Source organism: Cricetulus griseus, chromosome 2 (genome assembly GCF_003668045.3).
Source record: "Cricetulus griseus strain 17A/GY chromosome 2, alternate assembly CriGri-PICRH-1.0, whole genome shotgun sequence".
Classification (NCBI taxonomy): Eukaryota; Metazoa; Chordata; class Mammalia; order Rodentia; family Cricetidae; genus Cricetulus; species Cricetulus griseus.
In genome coordinates, this window is record NC_048595.1 from 373,568,603 (window position 1) to 373,594,209 (window position 25,607).

General features: G+C 46.3%; 1 protein-coding gene across 1 annotated transcript; it reads left to right on the forward strand.

The window, feature by feature from the left end:
• Positions 1-14: 14 nt before the first annotated feature.
• Spatc1 (spermatogenesis and centriole associated 1) lies at positions 15-23,724 on the forward strand. Its single transcript, XM_027404237.2, has 6 exons — positions 15-219; positions 15,370-15,592; positions 15,674-16,053; positions 16,162-16,665; positions 16,792-16,931; positions 23,395-23,724. Exons 1-6 carry the CDS (start codon positions 15-17, stop codon positions 23,722-23,724), a joined length of 1,782 nt encoding a protein of 593 aa, XP_027260038.1.
• Positions 23,725-25,607: the final 1,883 nt, after the last annotated feature.

The following is a 25,607-nucleotide window of genomic DNA, read 5'->3' on the forward strand; positions in this document are numbered from 1 at the left end:
CACTGCCCTGGGGCATGTCTCTACTTACAAGTTATGAGGGGCTTCGGCATCAGATAGAGAGGTTGGTGCGGGAAAATGAGGAACTGAAGAAGCTGGTACGGCTCATTCGGGAGAATCACGAGCTCAAGTCTGCGATCAAGACTCAGGCAGGTGGCCTTGGCATCAGCGGGTTCACCAGCGGGCTTGGTGAGGCAGCAGCAGGCCCTTCCCAACACCAGGGTAACTATAAGAGGCCTGGGTAGGACAGTGGGGAGGGAAGGGTGAAGCTGTGCTGAGGGAAGAAGAGCCAGTGTGCTGGGGTCTGAGGAAACTGGAGGGAGGGCTTAGACAACAGCAAACATAGAGGACATTGGCCTCAGTGGATGGAGGCAGGATGAATACACAGGACCATAGGGTGAAAGGGCAAGAGTAGACCCCATACCCACTCACCCAATAAGAGCTCTTCACTCTCAACCTAACTTCCAAACAGCATCAGAGACTGAAAACTGCCCAGCTCTGGGATCTAAATGTTCTTCCCTACAGAGTCCAAAATGCTACCGATCCTCAGACTCCATATCCCTGTCTTCTCTTGCCTTCAGCCTTTCCCAGCCCTCACCATTTGCCCATGATCTTTGTCTGCATTTCTCTCCAGTTAGAGATAGATAGCCAGAAAGAGACTCATATCCAGAAGCCAAGGAGAAAAACCAGAACTGAAAGCTGAGATTCAGAATTTCTTAGTGTGTGAAGGAAGCCCTGGGGCTAGAGATATCCAGAGCAGGGTGAGAGAGGAGAGCAAGCAAAGAAGTTGCAAGTGTTCACAGAAATGCCATTGAACGGATGTCCCAAGCTATGGGGCTAGAGGGAGGTGATATTCAGACACCAAGAGATGACAAGGGCCTCCAAGATGGGTATATTAGGAAGGGCTGAAAGAAAGAGTGGTCAGCATTGAAGATACCAGGCGGGGAGATTATACCAGGATGTAGCTATAGACGCCATTGCTGATTCAGGTTCCCAAGGTGTATACAAGTGAGGAAACACTGATAGTTATTGCATCCATCTCCTTCCCTACACAGGCCTTCCTGTCCTAGACATTGTGTTCTTTCCTGTCCATGGTTTTCCATGTGTGCTTACAGTCCATCCACCCCTGCGGTGACCTGCCCTCTGTCACAGACCTTCATCTTACCATCCCTGCTTCCTCTGATCAGGCATGAAATCTCTCTCATCTTGAGAGGAGGGCTTTACTCTGCTGGTTTAGACCTCCATAGTTTGGCAATGGATGCCAACAATGCTGTTCTGGAAAGTTATGAGTAACATCCTAAGTGCCACCTAAGTGCCTTCTCCACCTCTGCACAGCATTTGGGAATAATAACCCTTTTCTTAGTCTCTTTTTCTGAGTTCCCAAGCCAAGTTAGTTATCTACATCCTGACTCACGTTAATCACTGCAATTCCCGGGCTCAAGCTTCAAGCTCTCCTCTCCACCCTCAGCCAATCCACCTACAGCACTACTCAAACACCACACTACAAGTGAAGATAGCTTCAGAGGATCCTGGAGGCATAATTAATCCCTGGAAATAGTCTCACCAGAGGGTGGGGATGGAGCGCAGTTGGTAGAGTGCTTGCTTAGCATGCCTGGAGCCCTGGGTTTGATCCCTACTCTTAACTAGGCATGATTACACAAGCCAGCAGCAGGAACATAGAAGTTAAGTCATTCTCTGCTAAGCAGTGATGTCAAAGCCAGCCTGGATTACACAAGACACTGTCTCAAAAAGAAAGTTCTGGTATAGAACTCCTACTTTCATACTAAGAGACTGAAGTCCTCTGGATATTACTCAATTCCCTTATGTCTTCCTCCCCAGCTCCTTACCCACTGGGCTTCTTACCATCAAGCCTGGCTGTAGTGGACACTCTTCATTTCTCTAGTAGTGGTCATAAGCACACATGTACCTCCAGTTTTAAATGTCATGTTATTAATGACTGAGATAGCAAAAAGGGTGACAACAATAATATGCATGGAGGAGGGGCAAAGTCTAAGAATTTCCATAGTCTACGAAGCTAGATTCTGGCTCCCTACTTCAAGCCTTAGGTTTTATTCCTTTCTAAATTCATCTTTTAAATATGTATTTGTGTATGTGTTTATATGTGAGGGCATGCATGCACACACCATGGCACATGTGTGGAGGTCAGAGACAACTGCAGGCATTGGTTCTTGTTTTTCATCTTGTTGAGTTCAGGGTACCTCTTGTTTCTGCCACTGTACTATAGGCTACCTGGCCCATGAGTTTATGGGGAATTCTCCAGGTTCTGGCTCTGATCTCATCATGGGAATCTTCATTAAATAGACACATGTCTGCCATGTCCAGCTTTTACACAGGTGCTGGTGACCCAAACCAGGTCTTCATGCTTGTATTAAGTGCTTTTATCCATGGAGCTATCTCCCTGGCCCTTGTGATTTTGAGACAGAATCTCACTATATAGCCATACTGGTCTTAAACTCATATGTACCCCAGGTTGGCCTCAAAGTAGTTACCTCCCTACTTCAGCCTCTAGAGTGCTGGAATTACAAGTGCATACTACCATATCTTGCTTTTAGGTTTAAATCTTAAATCCTTCCCTGTTGTTTTTCAGTTGACACAGAGGCTGTTTTAATCTACTGCTACATTAGCCAGCTAACGTGGCTCCATTACTGGCCTGCTTCTCTGGCAGAGACCAGGCCATTCAGGCTGTGGCCTGGCAGGAATTCTCCCATAGGCACCAGCTTTGTCACTACTGCCAAATATAGCTTTTAATTAAATCTCTATCTTTCTATTTATCAGTAAGACTTGGGAGCCAAAGGTGGGGATCAAAACCTGCTAGCTCAGAGAGGATGACTAGCAACCAGTTGACCTTCTTACTTTGCTGGGGTCTCCAAAAGAGAGAGAGAGAGAGAGAGAGAGAGAGAGAGAGAGAGAGAGAGAGAGCGTCATTTTGCTCCACCACTGTACTAAGAGGCTGTAGTCCTTCCCTACTGCTTCCTTTGCTTCTCTCTAGTGTCTTACAGACACCCTATGACTCTCTATGATAACTTTCTGTCAACTAGTTGCTAACTAAGCCTCCTGACCCAACGTTGATTTTTTATTTAATGAACCCAAAAGCAAGCTCGGGGTTCACAGTGTAATCAAATAGCCCACAACACTCCAGGCTGGAGAAATGGCTCGATAGTTAGAGCATTGTTGCAGAGGACCTGGATTCATTTCACAGAGCCCACATAGCAGCTTACAACTGTTTGAACTCCCGTCACCAACACACTTTTCTGGCATCCTCAGGCACCAAGCATGCACAGACACATATGCAGGCCAAACACCCATACGCATATAAAAGAAAAAGCTTTGGACTATTTCAGATATTTAGGGAGGAATTCCAACAGCTGACAATGAAGGCAGAAAGCAATATTCTAGGAGAAAGTGCAGTGTGGATAAAGAGGTGATCCTAGTGATACATGAGTGAGAACTGGCTGAATGTGATGTGTGTGAGAGAGTATGTGTGGTACATAAGTCTGTGAAGTGATGAGTGGATGTGGAGTGCACGGTGTCGGTGTGTGCAACAGACATACATGGAGTCCATGCATGGATATGTGAGGGTTGCATAGCGTGTATGCTTTGAGGGCATGTTGTTTGTGAGTAAATATTTCCACATGGCTGTTAGAGCATGTGAGTTGCTGTGTTACGTATGAATGTATGTGTTATGCAAGTTTGTGTTTATGTTACATCTCTGATAGTGTATGTTGTTCATGTATGTATGGTACTACTTGTGAATGTTCATGTTAGGGGCCAGTGAGACATGGACAGATCAGAGAGATCAGTAGGGGTCAGATCACAACAGATTCTGAATATTAAATGACATGCTAAGGACCTGCTCCTAAAGGCAATGAGCAGAAACTTGTGATTTCTAACAGGAAGTCACCATATTTGTGCCCAGAACAATCATTACAGCTGCTAGGGAAGTACAACTGAGGCAAGAAGGTGGCTTGCAAAGAAGCTTTTAGTCACAAAGATGGGAAACCACAGCAAATGCACAAGAATCAGTTCAAGTTTAGTAAGAAAAAGAAAACCTAACTGTCAGATATATGAGGTGGTAAATAGTCAGCAGTGGTGGTGCACGCCTTTAGTCCCAGCACTTGGGAGGCAGAGACAGGTGGATCTCTGTGAGTTCAAGGCCAGCCTGGTCTACAGAGCTAGTTCCAGGACAGCCAGGGCTGTTACACAGAGAAGCCTTGTCTTGAAAAAGCTAGATAAATAAATAAATAAATAAATAAATAAATAAATAAATAAAGAGATGATAAATTCAGCATCCAGAGTGTGTCTTTCGGAAAGGACTGGGTAACTATCTGATGGCTCCACTTCCTAAGTGTACAATTTGCCATCATCAGCCCAGTTAAGAAGAATCCTTTAGAGTCACCTCAGTGGCTCTTAACCCACTACCTCTCACTCTGCCTGTTACTACGACCTATTTCTTTTTTGGCTTTTGATAGAGTTTCATGCAGACCAAGCTAACTTTGAGCTCCTGATCATCCTGCCTCAACCCCCCCCCAAACCACTGAGATAACAGGATTGGGCCACCACACCTGGCTCCTGCAAACTATTTCTGTGAGTGGCCTTCTCAATGAGGTCAGACTCTTCATTTGCTCTCAGGAACTCAAGCTTTAATTTCTCTTTCTAGACCACCTTGTTCCTTTAAGCTTTGATCCAGGGCTCTGATGCAATTGAATTCAGGAGGAACCCAGAAGTAAATATAGCGGGGAGATAGGTACAGATCTTGAACACATTGGCTATAGGTACTCAAAATCATGTATACCAGGCCCACTGCAGTGCAAGACCAAGGCCAGATGGTGAAAGAATGGGTGTTGGATGGATGGGGCTCAGGACCACATCCCAGGCCAGCACTCCAGGAAGCACAATAATCCTAAATTTAAATTTACTATTCTAGGTCATTACAAAGATTTATCAGAGTGAGAAAGAAGAACTAACAGTTGGCTTGAATAATAATTTTCGACCTCTCTGACACACAGTATGTGGATTTCCATTTGTGTTACTGCCACAGCTCTACAAATGTTAGAAGTGAGCCTGGAAAATGGAAATACAATTTTGTTTTTTGTTTTTCGAGACAGGGTTTCTCTGTGTAGCTTTGGAGCCTATCCTGGCACTCACTCTGGAGACCAGGCTGGCCTCGAACTCACAGAGATCCACCTGCCTCTGCCTCCCGAGTGTTGGGATTAAAGGCGTGCACCACCAACGCCCAGAGGGAAATACAATTTTGAAGGAAGTCAAATAGTTGAAATTTGGATGAACTGTAAGATAGCCATAGAGAGGGTTTTGGAGACAGTGGCAACATGAATCCTGAAGCTCAGAGTAGGAGGTCAGGGCTAGCTGGAAAAGATCCAAAAATCAATGATAATTGAAGTTATGAGAGGGGTTAAGAACACCTAGGGTGAGAGTACACAGTAGGAAAAAACTGAGTGGCAAGTACCAAGTAAGAACAGGGGGAGAAGTTAGCAAAGGAACATACCAAGATGCAAAGGAAATGTCAAAAGTTTACTGTCTGAGAGGCCATCAGACAATTTCAAAGGAAATGGGTGCCAGCAAGATAAAGGCTTGCCCAAGAGTTGAGCAAGAAAAGAGTATATTCACAGCCTTTACTGAATAATGACTTGGTACCCATGACTTTAATAAAAGCGATTTCAATCTCACTGAAGGCTGACCAGAGAGAGGTAAAGTATGAGTTAGAAGATGGAAAGAACAGGGCTGGTGAGGTGCCTTAGTGGGAAACAGTGCTTGCTGCCAAGCCTGATGACCTGAATTCAATCCCCAGATTCCACAGTCTGAATGGAGAAGTGGCTCCCACAAGTTGTCCTCTGACTTCCAAACACATGCTGTGCTGTAAATGTTTGCATATGTACACACACACACACACACACACACACACACACACACACACACACAATGTAAAAACACTTTAAAAGGAAAATTTAAAAAATGACCATGATGTCTTAGTTCAAGAAGCTTGTCTTTGATATTTTATAATTGCATTTCTCATTGCTGTGGCAAGATCAACTTGAGGAAAAGGGGTTTATTTTAGTTGATAGTCTGAGAGCATATCACCCATCATGGCAGGGGTGAGAATGTGAACAGTCACACGTATCTGCACAGAGAGACAGACACTGGTGCTCAACAAACAAGCCTCTCCTCCTTTTGATTCAGTCTGGGACCCCAGCCCTCAGGGTAATGCAACCCACAGTCAAGTCAGGTCTATACACTCAGTTAATAATCACTTTTTGAAAGCTCTCACACACAAACTAAAAGTTGGGTTGTCTTTTGTTGTCTGTTTTGTTTTTGTATTGAGACAGTCACTCATGTAGTCCAAGCTAGTGTGCTGAAGATGGCTTAACTTCTGACACCCTGCTCCCACTTCCCAAGTGCTGGGGTTACTGATATAGACACCATGTCCTCTAGGACACTCTGGGTGTTTCCTAATCCAGTCAAGTTGACTAGGGAAATTAACTTCATAGGGGTTATGGGTGCTAGGTAGACAGTGTGGTAGTTAGAGAAAGGCAAGAGTCCAGTATTAATGATTACAAAGTGGAGTCAGAGATAGGTAGATAAACGGTAGTTTATTGGGGAAAAGTACTCATGCAAGGCAGCTAGTAACCAGGTTTGCACCTGAGCAGGATGGACCCTGAAATGCTTCCCAGCCATCCCAGCCAGGTGAAAGAGAGCCAAGTGCGAGCCTCCCTCCTTAAATACCTTGTTACACCCAAGCGGGCATGGTCAGTGCCACCTGTGACCAGGATTTCTCCCTACAGTCCAGAGTTTCTTTCCAATAGGACAGCAACCTGAATTAGTTTATATTTGGAAGGAACTAGGGGACACTTTGAAATTGAACAAAATGAAAAGAGACTTTCAGGAAGTGTCTTCAACTGAAGGGAAGAATGAAGAGAATTGTAAGTGTGAATGCCGGGTGAGGGAACTACTGTTGACTCAATTTTCTCTGTAAACATTTTTCAACAGCAAGGATGTAGCCAGGCATGGTGGTACACACCTTTCATCCCAGCACTCTGGAGATAGAAGCAGGCAGATCTCTGTAAACTTGAAACCAGTCTGCTACAGAGTGAGTTAAAAGCCAGCCAAGATTGCACAGTGAGGCCCTGTCTCAAAAACAAAGAATGAGGGTGGAGAAATGAAGGTCTGAAATAGGGACGGGAGAAGGAACTGAGAAGGGAACCTGGAAGTCTTGTTTGAGTATATAGTGAGCTAAATGGTACTAGCCATCTGTGAGATTTCCAAAAGCTAAGCCATCCAACTTGCACCTTTTCTTGTAGCATTTTGTAACCTGAGAGCAGGCATCTATTAAACTGCGATGGTTTAGCAAGAGTGTAGGCTCAAGATAAGACTACTAGCTGGGAGGAAGGGCCGATCAGGAAGACTATCAGAAAACAGCTTTTTAGGAAGAGAGTTGCCAAGAGCTTTCAGACCTTAGCTCCGCCATAGGGAATGGAAATAGAACCAGACAGCATTCAGACTGTGGGACCTCTTCCTCCTGAGAAGGCCAGGGCTTGCCCAGACGCTTGCACTAGGATGTCTCTGGGAGACAGAGACAAATGGAGAGCCAAAAATGAGGGCTGAAGCTAAGTGGGCAAGACTCCAAAACAGTGGCTGATGTGTGTGGCCCCTGTTCCCAGGGGTCAGATCCAGTCTCTCCACATGGAAGAAAAGACACAGGACCATGGTACAATGACACAGGCCTATAATCCCAACACAAGAGATATGGAGGCTGGAGAATCACAAATGCTAGGCCAGACTGGGCTACACAGCAAGACCCACTTCACAGAGACAGAAGGTAACAGGTGGCCAGAGTAGCATAGGCTAACAAGGACAGACAATGGAATGAAATGGCTAAGAAGTCTGGGCTATACTGTCACCTAGCCCTGCTCCCACTCCTTCATGCTCCTCCTGGGCTTGCTAAGGCTGCCTTTGTGCCAGCTGTCTGCTCTAATGAATGCTTCTTCCAGCAAGAGGCAGGCTTCCACACCCCGCAGGAAAGAACCTGTAGAGTGGCTACTTGCCACCACCTCCCAACCACTTCCTACTCCATCTGAGAGCTTTAACCTTGTCACAAGACCTGTCGCTGCTCTGATACTCGTTTTTTGCTTTTGTTGTTGTTTTAGGAGCCTGTTCTTGGATCACAAACCAGTCCCTCCTAACTCTGCTGCCTCAGTATTCAGAGTCCTACACAAAACACCCTCCCACAGCATATCCCCAACCCAGGACCCGACTGGCTCTAGAGACCCTCCTGTCCTTAAGACTTCTTTCTATCCAAAGACCTTTCTCACTCAGGACTCTAACTCAGTACCTTCCTTCTCAGGATCCTCTTCTAAGAATATCCTCCTCCTCAGGACTCTCCTCTCATGACTCCTTTTCTCTTGGCACTCCTCCCTTCAAAACTCTCCTCCCCTCAGGTCCCTCCTCCCCTCAGGTCCCTCCTCCCCTCAGGTCCCTCCTCCCCTCAGGTCCCTCCTCCCCTCAGGTCCCTCCTCCCCTCAGGTCCCTCCTCCCCTCAGGTCTCTCCTCCCTTCAAAACTCTCCTCCCCTCAGGTCCCTCCTCCCCTCAGGTCCCTCCTCCCCTCAGGTCCCTCCTCCCCTCAGGTCCCTCCTCCCCTCAGGTCTCTCCTTCACTTAGGACCCCTCTCCCCTCAGGACTCCTCCAGTTAGGATCCTCCTTCCCTTGGCTATCTCTTCCCTGAAAACTTTCCTCTCTGTTACACTGCTTGGTTTTTCCTGCCCTTTCCACATCCCTCCACCTCTCTAGAAACCCCTATTTGAACATCATAGCTAGGGTGGTCTCCTTTCCTTCTCAATCCTCCCTTCTGTCAGACTCAGCCTGTACCCCTAATGTGGTTACCCCATACTCTTCATCCTATCGTGACCTCCCCCAGCACTGTGACCCCATGGCAAGCTCTCCTAGCCCTACTGCAGCCTGTCTGGAGGCTGGAGAGAGCCACAGAAAGGTGGTGTGTGACATGGGGGACGGTGGGGGGGGTTATCCAGAGATGGAGGGCAGGGCTGGGGCAAGTGTGAGAAACAGCAAGGGACCAAGATAGATAGGGTGGGAGAGTTAAATGTGGCAAACTGTAGTCATAAATCCTAAGACATTGCTTTTCTTTTTAACCCCATTGTCTGAAGTAACAAATGTGTTTTTTATAATCCTAGATGATTAAGATAATCACATACTCAGCGGATCTGAAATTTCTAATTTATATAAGATTCTAGTAAGGTACCAGAACTTAGCAAGCTTTTAAATTCACAAATCCTAGTCAACTAAATGCAAACTATAACAAAGGTCTCTGACATCAATGGCTTTTACATCTTTCATTAGAAGCAAAGGGGAGGTTTGAAATGTCTCAAAGGTGTGTTAGGTGGGAGAACTCACCTCACACATGAGTTCCCCAAATTCAGGCTCCTCTATCTCAAGGGTGCTGCTGATCTCTTCAGTGGTCCTGATTAATGTTAAATGCTACGGAAGTTACTTCTATGCCAGGCCTCCCAGTGTGAGCAGGCTCTGTGCCTGCTGAGCCTGTGGAGCTTCCCTAAGGGCACTTAATTGTCTGAGCCATAAATGCCTGTGACCCAGATACATCCTTTTCTATATTTTATAAACATGTAATTTATGCCGGGCAGTGGTGGTGCACACCTTTAATCCCAGCACTCAGAAGGCAGAGACAGGAAGATCTCTGAGTTTGAGGACAGCATTGTCTACAGAGCGAGTTCAAGGACAGCTAGGGCTGTTACACAGAAAAACCCTGTCTTGAAAAACCAAAACAACAAAAAAAGCAACTTCAATCACCTACTCTAGACATTCTGTATAAACATCGTGTGCTTCTGTGGTAGCTGGCTCCTTTCAAGGGCTGTCCATGTTATGGGGCTTATGACTGATAACATTTGTTTATTCACCAGTTTGCAGTCATTTGGGTTTGAGTTATTTCCTCTTTTAAGCTTGTATAAATAATGCTACTGCAAGCATTTGTGTACACATTGAGGGGGTTTAGTGGTAGAGGGGAGCAGTGGAAATTGAATCCAGGGTCTCAAGCATAATAGGCAAGTTATACCCCTTGCCCCATATATAAGATGCATTTAAAAACAGATTTCTTGGACTGGAGAGATGGCTGAGAGGCTAAGAGCACTGGCTGCTCTTGCAGAGGTCCTCAAGTCAATTCCCAGCATCCACATGGTGGCTCACAACCATCTGTAATGAGATATGGTGCCCTCTTCTGGTATGTAGGCATACATGCAAGCAGAACACTGTATAGATAATAAATCTTTTTTAAAAACCAGATTTCTCTCTTTTTTTAAATTACACTTATTTATTTGGAAAGGCTTACATGTGGAAGTCAAAGAACAAACTGTGAGAGCCCATTCTATCCTTCCACCATGTGGACTCCAGGGATTGGACGGACTCAGGTCATAATGCTTGGTTGCAAGCACTTTACCTTTTGAGCTATCTTGTTGGCCCTAAAAACAGATTTCTCTAGTTGGCATTTTGAAATAAACAGCTAACATTATCTCCAACCCCTTTGTGTACTTTCTTTTGCTCTGGAGTCCTCTTGAGAATACTTTTACATTGTATTTATTTATTTATTTACTTACGTGTATGAATGTCTTGCCTGCATGTATGCATGTTTACCACAAGCACGCCTGATGCCTTTGGAAGTCAGAAGAGGGCATCGAATCCCCTAGATGGCTGTGAGCCACCATGTGGGTGCTTGGAATCTGCAAGAGCAGCAAGTGTTCCTATTCACTGAACCATCTCTCCAGCGTTGAGATTTTATTTCTTGGAACTCAGATGAGAGCACCAGGCATTATATTCTCAAAGTGTCTTGATTAACTTTTTGTTGGTCATTCTTGTTTTAATGCAAAACAACAAACTATTATATTTTAAATAATTTTGAATTTTATCTGTTACTGTTTTTTAGTTATAGTCCTTTTTCTTTCTTTTTCGTTTACGTATTATATTTACTTGTGTTAAAGAGAGGACATACACACCATGGCATACATGTGAAGGTCAAAGCTTGGCAGTAACCACCTTTACTAGCTGAACTATCTTGTCATTATGCAAAGAAATGCTTTTTTGGTTGCTGGGGTTTTTTTGATTTGGTTTTGTTTGTTTTATTTTGTTTTTGTTTTTCAAGACAGGGTTTCTTTGTGTAGTCCTGGATGTCCTGGAACTTGCTCTGTAGACCAAACTGACCTCAAACTCAGAGATCTGCCTGCCTCTTCCTCCCAAGTCTAGAATTAAAGGTATGTGTCACCACTACCCAGCTAAGAAGTGAATTCTTCTCCTCCTCCTCCTCCTCCTCCTCCTCCTCCTCCTCCTCCTCCTCCTCCTCTCCTCCTTCTCCTCCTCCTCCTCCTCCTCCTCCTCCTCCTTCTTCTTCTTTCCCCAAGACAGGGTTTCTCTGTGACTTTGGAGGCTGTCCTAGAACTAGCTTTTGTAGGCCAAGCTGGTCTTGAACTCACAAAGATCCTCCTGAGTGCTCGGATTAAAGGTGTGTGCCACCACCACCCAACAAGAAGTGAATTCTTGTTTTGTTGTTTTTAAGCAAGATCTCAAGTAGCCCACGCTAGCCTGCAGGTTGTTATATAGTCAACTTGGCCTTGAACTTTTTTTTAGTGATTTATTTTTACTTTATGTGCATCAGTATTTTGCTGCATGTCTGTCTATGTGAGGGTGTTGGCTCCTCTGGAGCTGGAGTTACAGACAGTAGTAAGATGCCATGTGGGTGCTGGAAATTGACCCTAGATCCTCTAGAAGAGCAGCCAGTGCTTTTAACCACTAAGCCATCTGTCCCACCCTGAGAGATAAATTCTTTTTTATTTATTTATTTATTAGTTCAAGTCAGGGAACAAGCTTGTTTCACATGTAAGTCCCTTCTCCCTCTCCCTCCCCTCATCCCCATCCCTCCTCCCCCACCCCCCTACCCACCACTCCCCAGGCAGGGTAGGGCCCTCAATGGGGGCTCTGCAAAGTCCACCAAATCTTCCTGTGCTGGGCCTGGGTCCTTCCCCATGTGTCCAGGGCCAGAGTGTATCCCTTCACGTGGGATGGGCTCTCAAAGTCCCTTCTTGCACCAGGGAAAAATACTAATCCACTACCAGAGGCTCCCTGGAGTGCAGAGGCCTCCTTATTGACATCCATGTTCAGGGGTCTGGATCAGTCTTGTATGGCCTCCCAGACAGCATCTGGGGTCGATGTGCTCTCCCTTGTTCAGGCCAACTGTTCCTGTGGGTTTCTCCAACCTGGTACAGACCCCTTCGCTTGTCATTCCTCTCTCTCTTCAACTAAATTCCAGATTTTAGCTTCTTAAGTCATTTTATTCATGTCACAATAATTATAGGGGATTGGGGGAAGAAAAGCCAAATTTGCATATTGAAAATAGTGAGCAGGGTTACATACAGCTGTCTGTAACTCCAGTTCCAGGGCAACTGACACCCTTATACAGATAAACGTGCACACAAAATACCAATGCACATAAATAAAAATTTTTAAAAAGTAAGAAAATAATGATAACACACACATAAAACTGCAGATAATATGTATCGTTAATTCACCTATTTCATCAAAGTCCGGTTTTATTCACTATTTTATCTTATTATATTTTTGCAGTCCATTGCATCCTTTTCAGTTCTTATCCTTGTTTGTATAGATATTTGATACCTTCTGTTGCTTCCTCTGTCAGCTGTTCTTTTAGGAAGCCTACAAAGAAAGTGATTATCAAAGAACCTTAAACCCAGAACTCAGGAGGCAGGTGTAGCCAGATCTCCATGAGTTCAAGGCCAGCCCGGTCTACATAGTAAGTTCCAGGACAGCCAGAGCTATATAGTGAGATCTTGTCTCTGCGCCCCGACCCAAAAAAAAAAGGAAAAAAGAAAGAAAGAAAAGGACGGGTTGTTCAATTGGGTTTACAGATCCAGAGGGTTAGAGTCCATGAGTCCATGGTGGTGGAGCAAAGGCGTAGAGTCAGGAGCTGCTGAGAGCTTACATCTCAAACAGCAAGCAAGAGGCAGATCGCTCACCAGGAATGTTAATAAGTCTTTTGAAACCTGAAATCCCCAGTGGCACACCTCCTCCAACAAGACCACACCTAATCCATCCCAAAACTTCCACCAACTGGGAACCAAATGTTCAAACATATGAGCCTATGGGGGCCGTTCTCATTCAAACTACCACAGGGCCTTTTAAATATCCTTTATGGACACACCAGACCTCATAAGAATCTCATGATGTGATCACACATCATGTGATGTGGTATAGCAGAAACAGACAGCAGGTCCTCAGGTTCTGGGGGCCACGGTTCTTCAATCCTGGCCCTTTCCCCATACACTTCTCACACCACCTCTGCTACTTGACAGCCCTTCTGGCTCAATGGGGCTGCCACTGCTGGGATCTCCTGTTTAGCCACAGAGATAACTTAGCTTCTGAGGGCTTTGTGGCTACTTTCACATTAAAATGACAGCCTGAGTAGCCACAACAGGAGCCTCGTGGCTTGGTCCCTTTCAGGAAGTTTTTGACAGCCCAGGTCTTGTGTGAACACATGGGTGGAGACTGTCTCCAAGGTAATGAGCTATTCAAACCATGGGATTGGATTGTTAGCAGTTCATATTTTTTACTTTTCTGTATCTCCATTCTTTCCCTAGAATAACCATGTGCTGCTTTATAATAATAAAATGAAAATTTTCAAGAGCTAGATGTGTAGCTCAGTAATAGAATATTTACCGTACATGCATGACATCCTGAGTTCAATCCCAGCACCACAAAAAAAAAAAAATCTGAAGAGCATGTTCAGGAATAGAGAGATGACTCAGAGGTTAAGATCATCCTCTGCTCTGTCAGAGGAAGTAAGTTTGGTTCCCAGCACCCACACCACACAGCTGGCAGCTACCTGTAACTCGAGCTCAAGGGGGGTCTGAAGACTCTAGCATCCATGGGTGCCTGCACATGCTCCTACACACACACACACACACACACACACACACACACACACACACACACGAGAAAAATAACATGTTTTGCTAGTTTTTTTTTTGAGACAAGGTTTCTCTGTGTAGCCCTGGCTGTCCTGGAACTTGCTGTGTAGACCGGGTTGGGCTTGAATTCAGAGATCCACCTGCCTCTGCCTCTTGACTACTGAGATTAAAGGTGTGGGCCACTAAGCCTAGCTATGAAAATCTTTTTAAAGGAGTAAATTCCAAAGTAGGTTTTTTTGCTTTTGGTTTGTTTTTTTATTTGTTTGTTTCATTTTGGTTTTGGGAGACGGGGTTTCTCTGTGTAGCTTTGTAGACCAGGCTGGCCTCGAATTCACAGAATCCACCTGTCTCTGCTTCCCAAGTACTGGGATTAAAGGGGTATGCCACCACCACACCGCTAAAGTAGTTTTTTTTTTTAATAAGTCATTTTTGAAATTTATTTTAACTTTATGTGTATGTGTGCTTTGCCTACATGTATGTCTGTGTACCACATACAAGCAGTACCCATAGAACCCAGAAGAAAACATAGGCTTCCCTGGAACTGGAGTTACAAACAGTTGTGAATTGGGAATTGAACCCAGGTTCTCTGGAACAGCAACCAGTGCTCTTAACCACTGAGCCAACTCTCCAGCCAGGCAAAATCAAAGGTTTTTTTTGTTTTGTTTTTTTGTTTTTTTTTTAATTACATTGGATAGTTACAAAGACTCTTCTGTACTCTGTCCCTTTTAGCAACTATGACTCCAAAGGGATTTCCCTCCCAAAAGCCGCCATTAAGGAAAGTCAACTCCAGAAGTCAAAAAGAATAAGGTCTCAGCCCCACCGCCTTCAGGAGTCCAAGAATAGCCAGCAATGATTCTGGGCCTTTGAGTCACGACTGCAGCCATCAAGAACCGAATCCCTACTCAAGCAGAGGGCCAAGTTAGCCGCCTGGGAGGCCAACCACTAGGAGCTGCTCTGCTCTGTGTATGGGGCTGACAGCTCAGTGCTGTGGGTGCAGATGAAGGAGAGATTGGAATGTCCTATGGCTTCAAGGTTCTGATAAGAGTCTAGGAGTTTTGACTAGAGAGTTGGGGCTGAACAGCAAGCCTCAGGGACTGAGAGAAGAGAGGGCAGACCCACATCCAAGACCCTCTTAAGCTGGCAAAGAAAGCCCTCTGGCAGCCCACAGATCCCCTCGGGCAAGGGCATTATCATCCAGCCCACCTAATGAATATGCTCCAAGATGGCAGGTCAAACCCGCCAGCTCAGCAGAGACAGACAGGTATCTTGGTCAGGTATCCCCACAAATGCCTCCCACTTGCTTCTAGAGGGGCTTATCTGCTCTCTCTGTATTCACAGGTGTATTCCTGCCCCCATCCCCAGCAGCAGCCGTAGCAGCAGCCGCCGCCGCCGCAACAAAGGAGCCAGGCGTAGAAGACATGGGAATGGTGGCCCTGACCCCTCTGGCTGACATGCTGAACAGCTCACAGCTCAGTTCTGCAGCAGGCTCCCTTATGAACCCCCTGGTGTCCCCTCTCAACTCACTGCTATCTGGCCAAATGCCCTTGTCACAGAACAGTCAGTTTGCCAGTCTTGTGCCATGCTCCCTCAGCAGCCACCTGGCCAGTCCCATTGCAGTTTCCCCAGGGGCCACCTTGGCCAGCTCTCTGGGATTACCCACAACTGGACCCCTGAGCAGTCACTTGGCTAGTCCCATTACTGTACCCCCTGGGTCCACTCTGGCCAGCTCACTGGGCCTGACCTCAACTGGCTCCCTGACAACAAGCAGCCGGCTGGCAGGCCCAGTAGCTGTATCTCAGAGCAGCCCCCTCATGGCTCCCCTGGCAGGCACAGTGGCAGTCTCTCTGAGCAGCCCCCTGCTCTCCTCCACGGCTACCCCTCTAGGTGTTTCTCAGAACATACTGCCCAGCCCCATAAGCAACCTAGGGTTGTCAGAGGCCCCAAGGGTGCGGTTGGCAGAGCCACCTCGAGGAAACCTCTCAGGAGCCTCAACAGGTGCAGGGCCAATCGCCACCTCAAAAGGTAATTGGTACAGGGTGGGGCAGCATGGCATCCTGGGTAGGCCGATTCCTGCTCCCATCCTGCCTCACTCTAACCCCTCCTCTCCTTTCCACTCCTTCATATCACCAGTCACCGGTGAGCACCCCCAGCCGACCCAGGACTCAGAGCCCCTCAACATGTTTGTGGGTGCACCCCTTCAGACCTCCACTCCCATGGCCACATCCAGTCCCACAACAAATTTTTATGCTACCTCAGATACTCGGATCCAGACCGGTGTTCTCCAGGGACAAATGACCCTCACTTCTGTCCCAAACTCCCCAACAGCCTCTTCTGCTTGCACAGTCTCCAACTCCACCCCGACACCTGCCCCCCAAAGTGCTGGAAACTATTCCCCTTCAAAAAACTCCCACTCCAACTCCACCACCAGGGTGCACCAATCCCCTACCCGGCCTGTGCCCACCCCACATTCTCCTCCACGCAACCCCCAGTCCCCGCCCCGCACCTCATCCTCTCCGGCTTCAGTCAATGAAACCCGGGGTTCACGCACCATGGAACAGTCCCGGAAGAGTGTCCTGGAGATGGAGCGGAAAATGGCCCACCGCAAGGCTAACAAGTTCCCTGACAGTTCCCGAGGTCAGTAACACCACAGCAGCTCAACACGAGTCTAGTGCCGACTCCCTACCATACGCCTGGACTGCTAGCCACGACCCTACTGCTCCCTTCGCTTATTGCTCAGCTTAGACTTTCTGTCATCTCCAGACTCAAAGCAACTAGCCTGGGAGAGGCTAGTCGGGGAGATAGCTTTCCAGTTAGACCGAAGAATCCTGTCCAGCATCTTCCCAGAGCGTGTGCGTCTCTATGGCTTCACTGTCTCCAACATTCCAGAGAAGATCATCCAGGTGTGTGGCTATCCATCTCCTACACATTGCCAGAGGGGCCTTAAAGACGTGGATGTGAGCTCAGTATTGAGGGGCAGGGTGTTTAAGGGGACTTTGAAAATGGAGGGAGCTCAGGGCTCAGTGCAAGCAGCTGGCAAGGGTCCAGAGCATCTGGTCATAGGAACCCATGAGGAAAGGACGGGGGAGTTTGCTCAAATGGGCAAGTGGCATTCCTCTTCTGCCTCCAAAATGGCCTTTGAATAGGCAGCTCTAACCCTAGGGGTTGAGCCAGCAACCTAAAGAATTCTATGGCCTTCCCCTTCAGCATCCCCAAAGGTCACCGGGGACCATGGGGAACTCTATCCTAGGTGACATTGTTGCCAGAAGGCCTGATGCTCAGATATGGTCACAAAGCCTCCTTCCGTTGACAAAAGGGAGTTGGATGTTTATTTATTTATTTTAAAGATTGATTTATTATATATACAACATTGTGCTTCCATGTATATCTGCACACCAGAAGAGGGCACCAGATCTCATAACGGATGGTTGTGAGCTACCATGTGGTTGCTGGGAATTGAACTCAGGACTTCTGGAATAGCAGCTGGTGCTCTTAACTTCCAAGCCATCTCTCCAGCCCGGGAGTTGGATGTTGAAAAAAACAAGAAACTAAGAAAAAAAAAACTGGAGTGTGTCACTGCACCCCTATGACTTAAAGGTGTGGATGGCACTGGCAAGGGGTAAGGACTGGGGATAAGAGTCTGCACTTGGCTGGATACTCTGGAGAAGTTTGTTCAGAATTGTGCCGTGTGGGACAACAATGGCAGGTTCCCCTCCCTGTATATAGACTGGGCTTCTCTTGGGGAAAATGGCTTCCCTGTGTTGCCAATTCTAGTTCCCTTGCCATTTTTGTGTGCCAATTGTACCCACCTGCCATCTGGGTAGAAATGGCTTTTGATTGCACAGGCTGATTCTGAGTGTGCCTTTTCCTTGGATAAAGTGTCCTTTGATTTAGATGCTTTGTTTTTTTGTTTGTTTGGTTTTTGTTTTGTTTTGGCTTTTTGAAACAGGGTCTTACTGTGTAACACTGAATGGACTGGAAATTACTGTGTAGCTCTGTAGGAAGGTTAGCCTTGAATTCACAGAGCTCTGTCTGCCTCTGCCTCCCAAGTGCTGGGATTAAAGGTGTGTACTGCCTTACCTGGTTTGGATGCTTAATTTTAATGTGTTCAGAACTGTCAGTCTTTGCTCATGTTGTCTCAATTAAGAAATCTTCCCCTAGCAGGGTGGTGGTGGCACATGGCTTTAACCCCAGCACCCAGGAGGCAGTTAGGTGGATCTCTGTGAGTTCGAGGCCAGCCTGGTCTATAGAGCTAGTTCCAGGAAAGCCAGGACTAACCAGAGAAACCCTGTCTCAGAAATAAAGAAAAAGAAAAAAAAATCTTTCCCTAGCAGAAATTCCGGAAAATATTTTGTATTCTATAGTCAGTATTTTCTCCTAAGGGTTTAAAGTTTGAGTTTTTAAAAATCTTAGTTTGGTTTTTCTTTTATTATGTATATGCATGTATGGGGCAGGGGTGACTGGTGTGGGTGCTGAAAACAAAACTCAGGTCCTCTGGAAGAGCAGCCAGTGTTCTTAGCTGCCAAACCATCTCTCCAGCCCTTAAGTTTGGTTGGGTTTGTGTGTGTGTGTGTGTGTGTGTGTGTGTGTGTGTGTGTGTGTGTGTGTGTGTCTTTTTTGAATCTCTGGTTCTTCCATAAGTGATCATGGTAGAATTATAAGGTAGGACACATCCTCTCCCAAACATGAAAACCCCTGACTAATTCCAAAGACCACCAAGACACAGAGTGCCCATTGCATTAGGACGACTCCAGGGTTAGAAGGGCAGGCCCTAGGATTGAAGAATGAGAGAAAAATGATGAGGAAACAGAGGGCTGTGTGGACATGAGGGCAACAGAAAATAAGCACATTTTTTGAGGAGCACAGCCTATCTATGGAGATGTACCTCACAGAAGTTCACTAATGGGGCAGTCAGTGCAGTTAAAGCTCAGAGCTGCCAGGGCAAGGAGGGATTCCCAGTGCCTACCAGTGTCCTTCTCAGACCAGCATTTATGAAGATTCTCTGGTCTGTCTTGTCCCAGCCTCCTTGTCCATTTATGCTCTAACAGGACAGCAGTGTTCCTGGATGCCAGTGGACAGTCATCAGCCAGAAACTCAACCCAAGAGGGCCCAATGACATAGCAACAGAGACCACAAGCTGCCAAGGGGCAGCTGACATTATAAAGAGGGCCTTGGGATATAGTTCGGGTCAAGGAGTACTTGTACTTGTCTAGTGTTCTATCATGGACTAAAGCCTTGGTTTTTATCCCAGCACCTGAGTCAGGCTCCTCCTTGGTAACTTCTATTATCTTAGCTCTTTCCTTTTCTGCTTGTTTTAGGATCTGTCCATCAAGTTCCAGAAAATCAACCCAAATTTTTTATTTAGTTTATGGGTGAATTAAACAAATAATTTCTAGATCACACATTTTTATTTTACTTTTGGAAACATGGTCTCGTGTAACCCAGGCTGGCCTTGAATTCACTTTATAGGCAAGGATGACCTTAGAAAACTTCTGAGATACCTGCCTCTGCCTCCAAGTCCTGGAATTAGAGGTGTGTTCCACCACGTCTGGTTTTATGAGATGCTGGACTTATCATAGCAAGCTTGTCCTTCTACCCGGGAGCCTCTATCATCTCTTTCAGACTCGGTAGCTCATCTTACTTCTAGCAGCAGTGACCCAGACTCTCTCCTTCCTCCTGGGAACAACACAATTGAAACCCACTTGCAGAAAAAGTGGCCTCCTGGAGCTAGGCTGACTTTTTTTTTTTTTTTTTTTTTTTTGGTTTTTCGAGACAGGGTTTCTCTGTGGCTTTGGAGGCTGTCCTGGAACTAGCTCTTGTAGACCAGGCTGGTCTCAAACTCACAGAGATCTGCCTGCCTCTGCCTCCCGAGTGCTGGGATTAAAGACGTGCGCCACCAATGCCCAGCTAAGGCTGACCTTAAGTATCACAGTAGTAACCCTCTATGAAGCCTTCTCTAGGTCAACTGATGTGGTCACATTTGGAAATCAAATTTACCTCCTGGCTTCAAGGGTATTCACCTGTTTAGCTGGGCCTTTGGCTGAGTCACACCTGCATCTGATTCCGCTCTGCACAACTTTTACTTCCCTTTTTCCATGTATCTGTTTTTCTATACCCCAGGGTCAGTAGTTAGAATCCCTAAATTCTACCCAGACCTGCTAAAACTTGTCAGACCTGCGATTGTCCCTACAAGCCATTTGCTTTCCATGCTGTTTAGGTTTCGTGAGTTGAACCCTGACTTTCCACTGAATCTGGCTGCTTATTTTTATTAGATCACGCAGTTACACTATCTTTTGGTTTGAGTTAGTTTTGTTGTTAGTTTTGGGGGCTTTTTGTTTGTTTTTCTGTGTACTCCTGGCTGGCCTAGAGCTTACTATGTAGCCAGGGTTGGCCTAACACTTAGTCCTCCTTCTGCTTCCGCCTCCCAATTACATACATTACAGACATACATCACTATGTCCAGTACCATTGTGTCTTTTTTCTAATTTATTTGTATTAGTGTGTGTGTGTGTGTGTGTGTGTGTGTGTGTGTGTGTGTGTGTGTGTGTGCATGGTATATGTGTGTATCTTTAAGTGCTTGAAAAGGTCAGAGGTATTTGGTCTCCTCAAGCTGGAATTACAGGTAGTTGTGAACCACTGCCCTACACGGGTGCTAGCTGTCAAACTTTGATCCTCAGCTTTTAGTGGCTGAGCCATCTCTCCAGCCCAGTTACATTGTCTTTAAACCTACCTAAAAGTGGCTATGGAACTCCAGCTTTTTACCTTTTCTACCCAGTTGTGGAGAACTTTGTGGAAGATGTTTGCACACTCATCCTAGGGGTTTTGAGTCCTGCTGTGTCCACGGTGAGGGTGAGTGGCAGGTGGAGCCTTGACTGCCCCTGGACAGCCTCCCAGGAATGACCTCAGTTTTACATGCTGATTTGGATCTAAACTACCTTAAGTATCCAAGCATTCTTATGTGTTCTAGAAAGGAGTATCACAGCAAGTTTTGAGATTAATGAGTTCCAGGTCAGCTGAGCTACTAATAACCTGTATATCATCTGCATTTTTCTTGGAAACAATCATATTATCTATGCAGTTATATATGATATTTTTAGGCTCAACATGTGACCCAAGTAGGCTTCAAAACTATGGTCTTCCTACCTCAATCTCCTGAGGATGCTCAGCTATGTTATTTATTTTTGTATATTTAGGTTGTTGAGACAGGTCTTGTTAAGTAGCCCAGCTGAACTCATTAGTCTCAAAACTGGTTGAGATACTCCTTTCTCTTTCTCCTGGGATGTAGGATGACAAATATGTGCCATTGTGCCCGGAGAATGAGTGAATGAATATTTACTTATTTACTTGTTGAGACAAAGCCTTGATGTACATGTATCCTAGTTGGACTCATACTATAAAGTCCAGGCCAGCCTTGAACCTGAGTCAATGTTCCTGCCTCAGTTTTAAAATGCTATAGTCACAGGCAGTAGCCACCAGGCTCGTCTATTATTCCTTTAATTTTTAAAATACTGGGCTAGAGAGATGGCTCTATGGTTAAACCACATGTATTGCTTTTCCAGAGACCCAAGTTCAAATCCCAGAATCCATGACTCATAACCACTTATAACTCCAGCTCCAAGGGAACCCCTGGTCTGTGTGCCCCCTTGCCAGCCCCTCTCCCCCGTCTCCACACTTACATGCACATAGTCACACACTGACACAATACATAGTTAAAAATAATAAAAATGTTTTATTGATTTTTAATTAAAGAAAAATTAATATTGACAAATGAAACTGACCCATAAAAACATAAAAATCAGGGCTTACAGGCAGCTCAGCTGGTAGAGTGCTTGTCTAGTCATACTTCCTAAACTGGATGTGGTGCTACATGCCTTCACTTCCAGAACGTAGGATGAAGAAACAGGAGGGTCAGGAGCTCAGGGTCAGACTTAGCTACCTAACAAGTTCAAGTCCAGCTATGCCACACTAGAGCCTACCTCAAAAGAAAGAAAAGAAAAAACAAGAACAAAACAAAACATGAAATCATCCCTCTTAATGGGATGCCATATGATATGATATGATATGATATGATATGATATGATATATGATAGAACATAATACACAATTGTCTAATCAGATTATTCCTACTCAGATCTTTTCAGTTTTCTTTTTTTGTTTTTCCAAGACAGGGTTTCTCTGTGTAGCTTTGGAGCCTATGCTGGCACTCGCTCTGGAGAACAAGGCTGGCCTCAAACTCACAGAGATCCACCTGCCTCTGCCTCCCGAGTGCTGGGATTAAAGGTGTGCGCCACCAATGCCTGGCTTCAGTTTTCTTTTTTTGAAGATTTATTGTATTTTCAATTATGTATAGCCTCTGTGTGTGTGTGTGTGTGTGTGTGTGTGTATGTGTGCTTGGTATCAAACCCAGAGCATTGTGTGAAGACCAGTAGTCTACTGTATCTCAACTCTTTCCTCATCATGGATTACGTTGATCACATCTTTTTACAAATTCTATAAATTGTACCCCCACCTACCCAGACCATTCTCTTTCTTAGACAAATCATCCAGTGTGCTTGGTTGCAAACAACAACTGGTGCAAACAGATATGGATTCATTATAATATTAAGGTCCTCAGCTCCAGGAAGGGCACAAAATTTATTTGCTATATTGCACAGAAAAAAAAATGTTAACACACTAAGGGGCTTTCCTAGTGGACACACTGTGGGCACCAGTCCCAAGACAGCATATAGATACCCAGCCAGGTATCCCTAGTTGAATACAACTGTGCCTGAAGAACCAGTGCTATATTCATGGTACTCCCTGGAGACCTGCCTGCCTTCTATGTCTAAGTGTCTCTTCCACCTGCCTATCTGCATCCACTGCCTGGGTAGAGTCGTAGGTCTTTTGATTACAGGGGGTGTCGGAAAAGGCAGTATTCAGGAAGACTTTCCTGTCCTGCTTTAGAACAGTGTCTGTCATTCCAGGTTAAGAGCTTTCCATTAACTCTTGGAAAAGCCTACAAACACTGGAGTCAGGAAACCTGAGAGTATGAAGTGCTCCCTATGCCTCCATCTTGGAGGTCATACCTCCCTGTCCTCCATCCCTGGGTAGCTTTAACCTAGTCTCATATCTGGCATGGAATAAACAGTGGAATGGGTGTCTCTGGAAGCTTTGGGGAACCACGGGGCCTGTCTGAGTTGGGTCTTGGGTGCCTCGACCTCAGGCTCAGCCCTCTGGACCTTTAGGGTGCCACAGCTTCTCCTCCCTTTGCACTCTCTTAGCCATACTTAACCATTTCCTTCCCTGAGCCTCTCTTGCCCTTGTTCCTCCTGCCTGCCTGTGATCCAGAGTGGTGTGGGAAGTTCCTGATGGCCACTCTCCCAACAGGCCTCCCTAAACCCCAGTAACCACAAGCTGGATGAGGACCTATGCCAGACACTCACACAGCGCTATGTGAGCATCATGAACAGGCTGCAGAGTCTGGGCTACAATGGACGGGTGCACCCAGCACTGACAGAACAGTTGGTGAATGCGTATGGCATCTTGCGTGAACGGCCTGAGCTGGCAGCATCTGAAGGTGGCTCCTACACTGTGGACTTCCTGCAGCGTGTGCTGGTGGAGACTGTGCACCCCAGCATGCTCACCGATGCTCTCCTGCTGCTCTCCTGCCTTAACCAGCTGGCCCATGATGATGGCAAACCCATGTTCATCTGGTAACACTGGTGCCCGGCTGGCCCAGGCTTACTTTGCCCTGCAGGCCATCATGCATGGCTATTAAAAAGTTTCCCAAGACATGAGTTACTGGGCCCATGCCACACCTACCTGCTCCTGTAGGGTACCTCACTAGATACATTTGGTCTTGTCAGCCCCTGGAGAGACCGCTCGGATAAGGCTCAGACACTGTCTTTCTGAAGGGATTGAATGGAAAGCCCCAAGTTCCCTTTCACTTGATAATGAAAGCAGAAGTTCTGGGAGTTGGATGGTTGGGGGGGGGCATGGGAGGGGACACAATGGGGGGGATGGATGACAGACATGAACTGGGAAAGAATGACACACACAGAGAAGTCTCCTGTGGGGTGCTTCAGGGCCTTGGAGCAGGAGGACAGTAGAGGAAGGAAAGACAGATGCCACCTCATCCAAACCTGGGCAGGGGAGCCAGGGAGATGGCAGCCCCTTGCAAAGATATCCAAGGTCTGGGGAAATAATAGACCCTATATAACCATGGGGGATCTGGCCAGGGAATAAAGAACATGGGTTGGAGAAAGGAGGAATGGGGGCTCATATGGAGTATTAGAAAAAAGGTGTAGCCTGAGATTGGAAAGGCTATGTGTGGTATTGCTGGAAGAGTGTAGACCAAAATTGGTTGGTTCAGAAAAAGAGCAGTGGGGGAAAGCCTAGAATAGCTCTAGCTTCTCTGAAGGTACAGGTGCCAGGGATGTGACAAGAAGGAAAAGAAGCTAGGCAGTGGTGACAGCCACCTTTAGCCCCAGCACTTGTAAGGCAGAGGCAGGCGGATCTCTGGGAGTTTGAGGCCAGCCTGGTCTACAGAGTGAGTTCCAGGACAGCCAGGGCTACTCAGAGAAACCCTGTCTCAGAAAAAGAAGAAGGAAAGAACCAGGATCTTAGAAAACTAATCCTTACCAGTTAAAGAACAGAAGAGCCTTGGGGTCTGAACTCAAACAGGAATCTTATCAGTACCAAAAAATTACAGGAACAGAGAGGTGTGGAGTTGCTGGAATCCCCCAGCTGGATACCCAATCCCCTTAGAGCTTGTTACCTTCTGCCTTGACCACTCTCATTGGAGAGACTTTGGGAACCCAGTCAGACAGCTCATTAACACTTGCCTCATCAAAGCATCTCCACAACTATCCTGGAAACCTGGGTGAAGACAGGTAGCAGAGACAAACCTGATAGATAACTTAAGAGACACTTATGATTGACATCAGGGTGAATGCTGGCTCACAGCTGGAATTAGGGAGGCAGACTTCCAAGGGAAGCAGAAAAAAATCTGTGAAAGCCAAGGGACAATGTAAGAGCCTAAAGTCGAGCTGGACAGTGCTGGCGCAGGACTTTAATCCCAGCACTCAGGAGGCAGAGCTCCATGACAGCTAGGGCTACACAGAGAAACACTGTCTCGAAAAACAAAACGAAAGTCTGTCAGTGCTCATAGAATGGGGAACCTCCTTTTACCTGGCTCATGTGTCCGGGCAAGCCTTCTTAAAGTGTAGAAACTAAAGGTCTCTCCTCCGACTTGAAGCTAGTAAGTCACAGCCACAACCTTTGCAGGCCATTGATGTTGAATCTTTGCACTCATGCACCAGGCACAAGCACCTGCCTGCTGTGTAGCCAGACAGAAAGGCTTATTGGAGGGGTGGGGAAGACTAGACGGAAGGCGGGGCCCTAAGTTTTTCTCGATGCAGTAAGTGGACCCGCCAGGCGCAAGGACAAGCACAGCAGGCGGGGCTGTGAAGCCCGGGTTCTTTTTTTTTTCTTCCCAACCGTCACAGAAGTTATGAGTGGGTGGGGCCAATGTCCAGAACTCAGACTCCGGGGCACAGGTCCTTACTAGCTGCCCGCACAGTTTGTGCCACCTGGTCTTG

Coding starts and splice junctions, on each gene's coding strand:
- Spatc1 (XM_027404237.2), top strand. CDS start 15: ATGTCTCTACTTACAAGTTATGAGGGGCTTCGGCATCAGATAGAGAGG. Junction 15,593..15,673: donor CCCTTGTCACAGAACAGTCA/GTTTGCCAGTCT, acceptor CACCTTGGCCAG/CTCTCTGGGATTACCCACAA. Junction 16,932..23,394: donor TTCCAGAGAAGATCATCCAG/GTGTGTGGCTAT, acceptor CTCTCCCAACAG/GCCTCCCTAAACCCCAGTAA.